We start from the raw sequence: 13134 nt of genomic DNA, 5'->3' as shown, positions 1-13134 counted from the left end.
TATTCATATTGTGTTTGTTCTTTTTTTTAAAATTTGAATTTATTCTTATCTATTTGTTACATGTTTTATTTATATTGAAAATTTAGGACATTTTTTGAAAGAAAATCTAGCCCAAAAGAGCTGAAATGGGTTGTTTTCTTTATATATAATATTGATATAGATTATCATCTCCAGAAAAATAAATTATTCACACAGATTTATCTCCATAAAAAAATTATAAAACTTATACAAATGGCTTGAATGAATAAAAAAATGACGTGAAGAAAAGGACATGAAATCTAAAATTGAAAATAATTGAAATCGAAACACATGAAATCAAAATTGACGTAAATGAAATTGAACCTTATCAAAAATTGAAATTGACGTGAAACAAACGGAAAAAAATGAACCTTGTCAATATAATAAAGTTATCTATTTTTAGGTTGAGTCTCCTAATCTCTGATTATGTTTGAATAAAAAATGTGTTATCAAATACACATCCATTTTTTTAACAAAATAAAAATGTGTATATTTTCTTTGTTAATTTCACTTGAAACATGGTTCCACAATAGTATGAATCATTTCGGAAAAAAAATAGTCTACATTCCATAGCAAATTGTTTTGTAAATAAATATGTGTTTTATAATTCATGTGAATGATGAAGAACAAATCTTGCAATTTCAAAATTAAATATGCATCCTTTATTAAAAAATAAATAAATACGCATCCTTTTTAATTTAATAATTATCAACAAAAAATTAATTTTAAAATACTTATGCATAAATATTTTCTCACCCAATTGGTTCATTATTCTAACAAACAACTTTACGTACGATGGTCCAAAAAGGAATCTCTTCCTTTACTAACATGAAAGGTTAAAAAATAATGAAAAATTAGGAGTAATTAAATGCTAAAAAAGAAAAATTTACCTTTATTGTCACGAAAGGTTAAAAAATTTCCCTTTGATATTATCGGACTTCCTTACTAGGTGAGTTAAAGCGACAAATATTGATAAATTTAATAGATATTTAATGTTGATTGTAATTTCATAAACGGTTTTTTCTTTGCAACTTCATATGTGATAAAAAAAAACTATTTAATTATTTTTAGGAAAGCATAAACTCTATACACTATAAATAGATAAGATCATATTCTATATTTTACATGAAAAGAGAAAAAATTCTATATTTTACATGAAAAGAGAAAAAAAATATGACTAAAATTATCAAGTTTATTTATGCAACTTTAGTTCTTTTCTTATTTCTTGCTGCAACGAAAGCCAGTGACGGTATGTCATTTTTTTTATTCTTTTCAAATTTCCTTCTTTCTTTCACAGTTCACATACAACCTCTTATAACCATTTTATAATAACATTGTTTTATTATCTTTCTTCACTATAGATGAATGTAAAATTGATGGTGATTGTCCAGTATCTTGGCACAAGTTTCATACTTTTAAATGCATTAATCAGAAGTGCAAATGGGTTTTAAGGTTTCATGAGTACTAGACCCAATGACAGTATAAATACACACTACATATAATGAGTTAGTGTGCTAGTGAAATAAATGTGTAATATATTTTATGATAGAATATTTTATGAACTGTAATTTAGTTATTGTATATATTAGCATCTGATACTAGTATTGTTTTCTTTTCCTAATTTCATGAACCTTGTATTTATGAATTTTTAATTTTTTGTTTTTACTTTAAGATGATGGTTAGGCAATAAAAAATATTATTTATATTATCTTATTCTTTCTTAATTTTGGAGATATCACTGCGACATCCAATTCAGGCATATCACATCTTATTTGCAACTCCACTACTTATAAGTATAACTTTATGTCAAAAACTATAGAAATGTTAACTTGTGCTCTCTTGAGACACAAGTTTAGAAACTAAACATGGAAACATTTTTTTGTAAATTGTGTATTAAATGTATTAAAATTTTAGAATTTATCTTTTCAATACAAAAGTTATACTTTAATTCTTAACTTGTGCCCTAAGGACACAAGTTAGCATGACCCTTGTTACTATTATCATTTTCAAACACTCAATTTATTTTGCTGACATTTTAATTATATTTAATAACCTTCAGTGCATTGTTGGGTTTTAGAGGATATGGAAAAGTTCCTTATAAAAAAAATGGAAAAGTAAAACATCACAACAAAACTATAATTCTCTACTACATTGGACTTCATGGCCAAATTGGGAGCGATGCTTCTCCTCCTCATGATCTCCTTGTTTATATCAGGAATGATGCCATAGGAACTCTTTATCCTAGGGCTTAGGCTTCTGTTTCCTCCTCTTTTTTCCTTTCTTTTCTGTTTTTGTTTCACCTTTGTAACCAAAAAAAAATTCTCTACTACATTAATATTAGTACATAAAGAAATTAATTGTCCACAAATACCTCAACTGAAAGAAAAAAAAAATGTCAAAATTTTGAGGTCGGATGTCGTGATCGCGATCGAACCTCGACCTCTCTACTGTGTGAGTTTCAATATTGACTATTTTTCATTTAGTTTATCTACCAAAAAAAAGAAATTAATTTTATATATTGTTGTATCGGCAACAATTTTTTTAGGTTAACTGGTTTAGGACTCCATGGACTAAGCTTAGTATTACAATCTAAATTGTTTTTAATATATTTTTCATAACAGTAGCATGTTATTTAAAACCAACATATATTAGTTTGTGTTAAAGAATGCCTTGGTCTCAAATTCTACGAAGCCATGCTTTATCAACATTCCTAACCTAAAGGAGGACAAAAATTTCGTTTTCTCTATGAATAAAGATGATTCTCTTAGTCTTGATGGATTTTGAGCTTTCTTCTTCCAGTCCTATTAAGAGATTGTTGTTAAAGATGCTTTTAATTTTGTCAGTCAATTCTTTACTTCTATAGTTGGATTGTGCCTAATTGGAATGCTGACATTTTTTTTTATTTCTAAAATTGCTGAAGTTGTTCCTGTCGAACAATACAGACCTATAGATTTAGCCACTTTTAAATTCAAAATTATATCTAAGATCATTGTTGACAGACTTGATGTTGTTGCTTCTATTTTTTTTTTTTTTAATAAATAAAGGGGTTTCATTCAAGAGAGACAAATTTCAGATTGCATTTGTCTCACCTAAGAAATGTTAAACCAAAATGGTTTAAAGATCAATATTTGTGAATTTTGATGATAACAAAACATTTGAGAATAATTAGATACTCTCATCAGGGCCGGCCCTACAGATTAAGAGGCCTAAAACAAAAATTTTAATGTGACCTATAAAAATATATTTTTCTAACAAAATATTTATATAAAATCAATTTTGTGGAGGCCAAAATTTAAATTCATGACCAATAGTAATTGAGGTTTTTTAGTAATTCATGACCAAAATTTGAAAATGTCTAATTTATCTATCATATAATATACTTATAACCAAATTAATTTTTAGAGGCCTTTTCTTTCACCCAAAAATTGGAGGCCTAAAGCCCTTGTTTGGGTTGCTTGGCCCTTAGGCCAGCCCTGACTCTCATGTTTATTCAATTGTGCATGAAAATAATTGTAGTTGATCTCTGTGGTCAATACTCTATACTGAAATCATCTACTCTTAAAAGCAAACACATAAGATTAAGACGAAGCTCTATGGTCAAATTATTATTTTTCTAATATGTCAACCGTTAATTTCACTAACAAGGAGTACTTAATCTCAACATTTTTTTAATATGTTCTCGGTTAATCTATTAATCTCACTAATTTGCAGATAAAATTAAAACAATATTTAATAAAAACACTATATAGATGTTGAAATTTTTAAAATAATCTTAAGTTTTCAAAATTTTATCATATTGGTATATAAAAATTTGTTTCTACAAATAAAAGTATATAAATTTTGCAACAAGTGCGATGCAAATATTTAATGATGCTTTGTATATAAAATTAAAAAAAAGTGAATAACATTACAATAATGTTGATATTTTATAAAATAATCACGAATTTTCAATATTTTATCATATCGACTTTCTCATATTTCCACATAAAAATTTGCTTATGCAAATAAAAACAAATAAAATTTGCTTCCTCGAGCCAAATACTATTGAGTTAGATATGGACTGCTCTATTGCCTCCTCTAGAACATGACTCCTTTAAAGCGATTAACTCATCACTTTAGAAAGTGTAAAGTAAATAATATTAATCGTTAATTAATAAATTAAAGATAGATATTGAAGGAACATCATAACAATTCATGAATCAAAGGTAGATATTATAGATACATAATAACAATATTGATTTTCCCACTTTACAATTTACTCATTTGTATGCTTGGTTTTGCTTTGACTAAAATTGATTTTGAGTGAATTGATTATGTAAAAAGTATTCTAAGGTTTAAATGCAGTTTTGACCCTCTAACTTTTAAAAACTAGCGATTTTGGTCCCCCAACTAAAAAAATAGCAATTTTGGCCCCTAACTTAAAGATAAGGGGCCAAAATTGCTGAGAAGACACCACATATCCCAAAGCATGGGGACAAAACTGCTATTTTTTAAAGATAAGGGACCAAAAAGTGCAACGTTTTGTAAAGTTATGAGCAAAATTGTTATTTTTTTAAAGGGTCAAAATCGTAAGTTTAAAAAAGTTAAGGGGTCAAAAGTGTATTTAAACTTTGATTCTAACTAAAAATGAATTGCACTAGAACTATATGTGTTTGGTTAAAGTTATACATAATTGAGTTGAATGATAAATTTGCGTGTTAGAATCAATTATAGAATAAACACTACAAATAATAACTTTAAATAGAATTAAAATTGCTTTGACATGGAAAGCAGTTGTAAAGTATTTAAACTCTAAAACCAAACAACATATAGAGAATCTAAATCCTATTGCTATGTCTAAAAGTAAAAAACGTGCAAACACCTAACATAATGCTTAGTTCCTTTACAAGGTTCCCTTCAATCTGATTCCAGTTCTATCTTCCTGAAACAGCACTCTTGCAGCTCCTAAAACCTCTCTGTCTTCATCACGATACCCCAGGTACCTTCTTGACCGAGATTTGCATCACAATTAGCTTTTAATATATTGTTGCATGTTTGCATGTTAGTCTGCATGTTTGCATGTCTCATCTGGAATCTGATTGATGTACTTGAATATTCTTAGCATGTTTGAACTGAATCATACTGTTTTTTAAATTTTTTACTAAGAACTGAATGATACTGCTGTGTACCATAGCTATAAAGATTTCTAGCGTACCAGATATGGGATGTATGGTATAGATTATGCTTTCACCTTCTAAAAACAAATGACTTGCCATATTTATCAAACATCAATGAATTCAGGTGCGTAAAACATTTTTACATTACAATATATATAACTTGGGTTGGCCTGATGGTGTTGGCTTCTCATGTTCGTTTTTTCTCAGTGCCAATTTTGGTAGGCTAATTTGATTTCTTTAAAAAGAAGTTAAACTTTTTTTGTTGGTCCAAAAAAAAAAATCAACTTTTTTTCCTAAGCTACATTATATATTAGATTTTATTTGGATTTAATTGTGTGTGTGTATATATAATTTCAAAATTTGTTTTTTTGTTCTTTTTTTTTTCTTGAATGGCTAAGTTCAGGAAAGTTTGGATGAATCCCCCTCAACCCAAGTCGCCCATCTACATCGACACTCTAATGTCGCGCGTATACCTCCTTGAAGAACTCATCCCAGAAGTCCTTTCATACCTTCCCGTAAAATTTTTGATGCGACTTAGGTGCGTGTGCAAGTCATGGAAAACCCTCATATCTGATCCCACATTCGTCAAACTACACCTACAGCGATCCTCAAGAAAGAGGCACATAGCAGAAATCAGATATGAAGCAAGTTACAATGCCGTAACTTTTCCCTTGAGTCATTTATTGGAGAAACCGACAATAACCCTCGCCAGCGACTCTTACTACCAATTGGAGTGCAGGGAACGTAGCCGATTTGTTGGTTCATGCAATGGATTGCTTTGTTTGTTCAGTTATTCTTACACAAGTAATCATAATCGGGATGAAACGATCTTCTGGTTCCAGATCTGGAACCCAGCCACTAGGATAATATCCAAAAAATTAGGATCTTGTCACCAACCTTGCAAACCATGCAAGCTCAGTTTTGCATTTGGGTATGATAATTCAACTAGAACTTATAATGCGGTGGTTTTGTGTTCTAGTGAGGTGAAAGTTTTCTGTTTCGGTGATAATATTTGGAGAAAAATTGCAAGTTTTACTCCTTTTGACCTTGTTGATACCCTTGGCAATAGTTATGTGAACCAACAAGGAATGTATTTGAGTAGCACTGTTAATTGGATTTCCATTTATCCAAAGGATGTTACTGTTGAGAAATTTGCGATTATCTCAGCTTGATCTTGCTACTGAGACATACAGGAAATTGTTGCCCCCTCCTGGTGCTGTTAATTTAGTGTCACCATATATTGAACCAACTATTGCTGTTTTGATGGACCGCCTTTGTTTTTCTCACCATTTCAAGGAAACTCATTTTGTTATATGGCAAATGATGGAATTTGGAGTTGAACAATCTTGGACTCAATTCCTTAAAATTAGTTTTCAAATTCTACAAGTAGATAACTTTGGTTACTCGAAATTTCATCTGTTCCCATTTTGTCTCTCTGAGAATGGTGATACATTGATATTGGCAAGCTATGGTGGTCCCCTGGTAATTCTGTATAATTTGAAAAATAATAGAGTAAAGCAAGCTATTGGTAATCGGACAATGTGGTGTTTTTCCAAGGATTATGTTGAAAGTTTGGCTTGGATTTGTTGAAAGTAAGTTTCTTTAGAATGATTTACTTGTTCGAATTTATTTGAATTCATGTATGTTATTTTGAAATCCATGTCTTTCATAGTAAAAGATTGCAATAATTTTTTATGCTGGCTTATGTTATTATATTGCTAAATGATTACCTATTGCCTACTCCTAAGTGTTTGATAATATCTAGATTGAATCAAATTGTTTTGTTATTATATTGTTGTAACTGGAAGATGATTCTTCCAAAAGCTTAAATTTCTCTTAATTATAGACTGAATGGTTAAAGCAGAAAACATGTCAATGGGAAAGGAAAAACTAGAGTTACTTTATTTCTTCAAATTTATATTAATTCCATTTGCTTCAAAATTTGCAGATGGTCAGCGTTTTTTATTGTATTAAAGTTCAAATTGGTTGAAAGGGTGTGCACTTGGTTGAAAGTATGTTTCTGCACACATTTCCTTTGTGACATTTGGCTGAACAGAGCTTTGGAATGAGTACATTTTGTGATTTTTAACTTGAGAGTCATGCATTCATTTTTTTCCTGTGTGTTTTGTTTTAAATTTTCGTTCGGTGTATCACTCTCCTGTATAATATGGATCCTTTTTGAATTATAGGTCTACGACCCAACTGCAAGCACATCAAGAGTTATTGGTGGTAGATGGTGGCATGAAAAGAAGAAATAGTTTTAGGACTCATTTTATATAAGATAGTTATGGACCTTTTGATGTCTCCTTGGATTTCTTTCAAAGTGTTGACTAATAGAGTTTAATTATGAGAAATATCCGATGATATCTTTTCAATATCTTAACACTGTTTTAGGGTGTCCTAAATGATTTGTTAGGATTTATTTTTATTAGAATCTTTGTAATTATTAGGCGTATCATACCATGTAAATATGAATGGAACCTCTTATTCTTGTTTGTAATTATTGAATCAAGCCTGTATGAACAGATTATGTTGTGTAGTAAGGCATAAGAAGGAACAATTTTTTAACAAGATGGACATGATAGTTTCTGCTTGTCCGACTAGGTTCCTGATTTTTAATTTCTATTATCTATAGCTGATACAATTTGGCATACAAGCAAGTTACGTGGATTCAGGTTTATTGTTAATGGTGTGATTGCATGGCTCAGTTAAAATGCTTGAATCGTTTGTGCAGTTTTAATGTATGTCATTTGTGTAATTTTTGACTTAATTGCGGTCCGCGCCAAGCCGCCTTAATTGGAGAAAGTTTATGGGTGCCTTAACTGCAGGATGTGCGGGCTGTGTTTAACTTACAAATGGTTGTGGTTCGACCAATCTTCACCTTACCACGGTAGTCAGTATCCCACGTATCCCACAATACTTATCCGATACAATACGAAAACAGTCATGGGTGATACGTATCAGGGTCTGTATCCCAAAACCATATCGCATAAACTAACAAATTCTAAGAGGAAGAGATAAGTTTATTCATATCAAGCATAATAATAGGTTACATTGTTTGATAACAGATATAGATATATCATATAATTTTTTAAATAAGCTTGTTATTTTACTCTAAAAAAGAATGAATAACAAAAAAACGGATATCGGTCCGTGAATTCTTGACGGAATTGCAAACTTACCCGCTCAATTTTAGTTGATGCAAGTTGGCACGTTATAACTAAAAAAAACGTGTCAAATACACTTGAAGCTGCAACTTACTAATTTATGATTATCTTTTTTACTTTTTTTACTGGATCTTTTTATTATGTTAAAATTAGCGAATTCCTCATTTAAATACTTCTGTACCAAATCGTATCGATTCCTCAAATTACTGGCTTTATGTAACCAAAGATTAGGAATCAATTGGGCATGCCGCTGTTGCAAACAACAATGGTAAGAAGTAGAAGTACAACAAACACTGCTTGGTGAACTGAACTCGGATCACAACCCTATATGGCCTAAAATTAACGGGCTCCGGCACTGAGTTTGGCAGTCAGAAGCTAGTAAGCAGGAAAAACTAATGCCCTCGTTGAAGCTTTAAAATAGCAAATTTGTGGCTTTTAGATAGTTGGTAACGCATTAAAAGTTGCTGCTATTCAATGTAAGCAAAATACCATCTCCAAAACTTCTGATCCATTTATCTTTTAAAGCGAAAAACATACAATCCAACAATCGGATTGCTTAACGAAGAAGGAAGTAAAGCATTACTACCAAACAACCTATACCATCAAATGGCTAACAATCAAAAGCAAGACCTACATTATGAGTGGCTCTGCCTGTCAACTAACATCTGGTGCTTTATCACAAACAACTTGATCAGTTTGTGCCATTCTCTCCACCATTATTTTCCTGATTTGGTTTCCCACTACAACAGTAGAAATGTGGAAGCCTGACACGACCACAACCCCTGCAGAAGAAGTGAAGTTATTAGTCGCATGAAGTTATGAGCTAGAAAAATACTTGAATTTAATTTGCCAATCTTTTAGAAACAGTATATAGACTTCTCTCGTAGAATAATTAGTTAACTGATCAATGTGTGTAGTGTAAACAATAGACACGCCTTTTGAATTTGTCCGTGCAATCTAGTCATAAATACTTCCCAGGAAGTTAATCCAATCTCATGGATCACCAGGGAAATACACTATACAGTTTTAACCTTTAAGTCCAACTCTTTCTCTCTCTGATCAACAAGCTAGGAAGATAAAGATCAGTTAAATTTCAATCCCATGTCCCTTTGTCGTCCTAGAATTATGCACGTAGATGACATTCAAAAACCTAACAGAAAAATCATTTTCAGCCCCAACAAAGTATGACTATGAATAGAAGTACAGTTAAGCTTTCAAAATTTCAGAACAAAATCCACTTAAGACAAAAGAGACAAATAGCACAACTAAAATTGTTAAAGAAAAAGGGAAAGCCATAAATAAAATGTGTTGTGTTTTAAGGAAAAGCAACACCAAGTCCAGCATAACCTACAGTGAACGTGTTAATGGACTGAGTCCAATAAATGCGCACTCTTTACAATAAAAAGTGAGTATAACCATTAAAATGAACACACACACATAATAACATTTTTCTTTTGATGGCCCGTCAAACTCATGTAGAAAAATAAACTGATTTGCATTGTTCTCTAATGGCATCTCTATTTGCTTAAACTTAGGTTATTTTGATCAAACAAAAAACAAAGAAAAAAACTGTCAAAATTCTACATTCTCTAATATTTTGAACAAGTTTATTATTACAGTGCTCACTGTCCTACTCCTACAGGCTACAACAAGTGAAATGTGTAGTTAAATGTTAACACATGGAGTAATCTGCTTTAAGTAAGACCACTTCTTATGTCTAATTATTCAACTACTTGTTAGAGAGATGATTTCCCCTTGGATGAAATAGAATAATATTGTCAGAAACTTACTAACTTTTCTGAAAAGTTTAAGTAGCAGTAGAAACAGTTTATGGGGATCTAATAGCCTCATACAGTTCAAAAAACAAAATGAGATTTATATCAGCATATGAGGACGAGAGCACATGACTAAGCAAGAAACCAGCAACAATTGTTTGGGGATATGAGTACAGGTAACTCATAGGCCCTTCCCTGAGGCTCTTCCTCTGGATATTACCATACATAAACTTTTTTCTTTTCTTTTTTTTTGGTATCAAAACTTTTTTCTTTTCTCTACAGTGGGTTTGACTAATGACGGAAGAGATTGCATGAAAACTAGTGGGATGGTAATAATCTATGCAGCCGGTCACTGACAACAGACATGACACCACTAATAATTTGAGAAATTACTGTTTGAACATATTCACATGTGTCAGACACCGGACATGTCTTTGATCAGAGGTGTCGGTGCTACAAAGGTAATAATAACAAGCAATGAAGCATTACTTGGTTAAGTTTAATAGAGACCAAACAGTTTTCGTTTCACTTCAAACATCGCGACTGTTTAGATTTAGCAGAAGCACTGAGAGAAGCGCATTTCACCCTAGTCCCTGTGAAAAAGGAAACTCCACTCGTCCCGGACGAATCGCTATTTTCTCCAACAAATCTATAACTATCATGGTTGGTAAAATAAAAAAAGGATATAGAACAATCAAACTATTTTATATGGAAAAAAAAAAAAAAAAAATCACTCATGTCTTATGTTCAATCAAGCACTCTACTACTATTTAATAAAAAGAAATCAACCAATATTTGCAGAACATATAAAAAAACTGCAAGTATTAACAGTAAACAAAAACACTAAACAACTTACTTGCACAGAACTAGCACAGGAACAGGTTTCAAAGCTTTTGGCCCATTTCTTATTCCTCTTTTATGAGGAGAAGTCTACATGACAAACAAAACCATCACAAAAGTTATCAAATGTGAAATTAAAAAAATAATACAAAGTGCAAATCACTGCACTCGCATCATTTCTCCTTGAAGCATTAGTCAGTAAAATTCAACATCTGTCCAAAATGACAAGAAGTTATGAAGATATCTTACCTTCCTTTTTGGCACAGCCATGAGCTCCATAGAGCCACCAAAAGAGAATGTTGGAGAACTAAATTCAGGCAAAACGGGCTTCAACGACTGAATCCCATGGTCAATGCTCCCAGCTAAAGGAGGAGATTGAGGCACGGAATGAATCAACCTATTGAATCCTAAAGCACCGCCCAATTTCCTTCTAGTGTCCCTTAGAACTGCGATTCTCATTGTCGTTCCTGTAGTTAAACAACATGATCAGGTATCCATTGAAGATGGTAAGAGAGATAGAGACGTAGCAGATTATACACAGAGATGCATGATAAGAATACACCATCAATGAACAACATATGAACATTTTTGTTTACCAAGAATTGAAGGCCATGTTTTATTTATTGTTTCAGGCAGAACATCTCTATTGAAATATGGAATTGCATTCTAAGAATTCACTATATCTAATTAAATAATCAGAATTCAATCCTCTAAAGTGAGAAAATCAAGGATTGTTATTGTAACAAACTCATGGTTGCTATGATGTATCTACGATATCTACCTTTGATTTATTAATAATGGTTGATATTACTCACTTTACACGATAAAGTGAATTGCTCACTTTAGAGGAGTTGAATCCAAATAATCAAAGACTAAAGGAAAAGCAAAGCACACTAAAACATTTGAATGAAAGGTCAATAAAAATTACCATAATTAGCTTTTTGACAGAATTCGAATTCTACAGTTTCCAGGGTACAAAGATTTTGGGCATGTTTGGATAAACAGCTTATTTCCAGCTTATAGATTAAGCGCTTATGGATAAGCTTGCATAAAAGATAAACTAAAGTAAAATTGTTTTTGTATATGCTATAAGTTGTTTTTATGATAGAGAACTTATGAAAATAAGGTGAAAAAGCTCTTGAAAATTGTTATAAGTTGTTTTCGTAAGTTCTCCAGAACAGTCTTACAAAACTTATACAAGCAGATAAGCTCAAATAAACGGGGGGTTGGGTGGCTCAATTGGTTGAGCTAGGGGATAAGGAGTTGGAGGTTCTAGGTTGAAACCCGAACAAAGAAGAAAAAAGAAAAACTCAAATAAATCAATCAAAACAGACTCTTTAACTCTAACACCTAAAATGATGAATGAAAACATCACCATCTGTCTCTAAACTTCTTGTAATCTTACTCAAAAGCAGATTTAGCTCAATACTGAAAATCAACAGATAGATTGTGGTATATGAACTTAAACTGATAATGAAACTAGCTATCTCAAAAAACATTAATTTCACAAATCCAAAACCAACGAACAACAGTGTGACTTATACGCGTAGGAATCACAAAGCATAAGGAACAAAAGTAACAAAAAAAAAATTAAGAATTAAATTAGCAATCAACAATTAAGAGTGAATTAACAAACAAAGAAAATGAACAATTAAATTTACTAAACAGAAATATATGAAATCAATGATTCAGAAGCAGAAGAATGATGGAAGACAAAAGAAATGTATCAATGGGAGAAGAAATAGGGTTCTGCGAATGAATGAAAAGGAATCACAAAGCAGATGGTTTAATGGACAAACCTAATCGTGCGAAGGTGAATGGCGACGGATGAACTGCAAAACAGAGAAATGGCCACGGGCGTAGCGAACGGTGACGACGGTGTAGGGTTTATTTTCTGGGAAATGAAGTGTAAGTGTAAAGTGAAGAAGGCCAAAAAATTTGTATTTTTTTTGGTAGATAGAATTTTTTTTTCTTTTTTTTTTTTGGGTCAGATAGTCTAGTGGCCAGAATTCACCTGTGAATAAGTGGGGTGTCCGGGATTCAAACTCCGGCCCCTGCATATAATAATGCATTGTCCTACCAACTGAGCTATGCTCACGGGACATTTTTTTTTTCTTTCTAATATGTATTTTGAGGAAAAAAAAAACTAGGTTTAAATATGTCTTTGGTCCCTGCACT

General features: G+C 31.6%; 1 protein-coding gene, 2 long non-coding RNA genes and 1 pseudogene across 3 annotated transcripts; 3 read left to right on the top strand and 1 right to left on the bottom strand.

Moving 5' to 3' along the window:
• The first annotated feature begins 972 nt into the window (after positions 1–972).
• On the top strand, positions 973–1639 carry LOC146923181 (uncharacterized). The gene is made up of 2 exons (XR_015012740.1): positions 973–1267; positions 1380–1639. It is a non-coding gene; the product is annotated as an uncharacterized LOC146923181 (long non-coding RNA).
• Positions 1640–4907: 3268 nt separating this feature from the next.
• Positions 4908–7888, top strand: LOC146923179 (uncharacterized). The gene is made up of 2 exons (XR_015012739.1): positions 4908–4996; positions 7364–7888. It is a non-coding gene; the product is annotated as an uncharacterized LOC146923179 (long non-coding RNA).
• On the top strand, positions 5565–6764 carry LOC146923180 (F-box/kelch-repeat protein At3g23880-like; annotated as a pseudogene).
• A 900-nt stretch (positions 7889–8788) lies between the features above and the next one.
• Positions 8789–12923, bottom strand: LOC146923178 (uncharacterized). Its single transcript, XM_085715888.1, has 4 exons — positions 12756–12923; positions 11206–11423; positions 10973–11046; positions 8789–9123 (listed from the first exon to the last, which is right to left on the bottom strand). Exons 2-4 carry the CDS (start codon positions 11413–11415, stop codon positions 9033–9035), a joined length of 375 nt encoding a protein of 124 aa, XP_085572014.1. The 5' UTR covers positions 11416–11423; positions 12756–12923; the 3' UTR covers positions 8789–9032.
• Between the last annotated feature and the right edge of the window lie 211 nt (positions 12924–13134).

Source organism: Medicago sativa, chromosome 5, assembly GCF_051527215.1.
Source record: "Medicago sativa cultivar Bolivia chromosome 5, Bolivia_mono, whole genome shotgun sequence".
Lineage (NCBI taxonomy): Eukaryota > Viridiplantae > Streptophyta > Magnoliopsida > Fabales > Fabaceae > Medicago > Medicago sativa.
Note: the sequence above shows the minus strand (reverse complement) of the source record. Positions and strands in the feature narration are given on the sequence as shown.

What these genes read in the sequence shown, in the direction of transcription:
- LOC146923178 (XM_085715888.1), bottom strand. Translation starts at nt 11,415, where the DNA reads ATGAGAATCGCAGTTCTAAGGGACACTAGAAGGAAATTGGGCGGTGCT. An exon ending in TGGCTGTGCCAAAAAGGAAG is followed by an intron (nt 11,047 to 11,205) that starts GTAAGATATCTT and finishes TTTGTCATGTAG; the next exon opens with ACTTCTCCTCATAAAAGAGG. An exon ending in CCTGTGCTAGTTCTGTGCAA is followed by an intron (nt 9,124 to 10,972) that starts GTAAGTTGTTTA and finishes CTTCTTCTGCAG; the next exon opens with GGGTTGTGGTCGTGTCAGGC.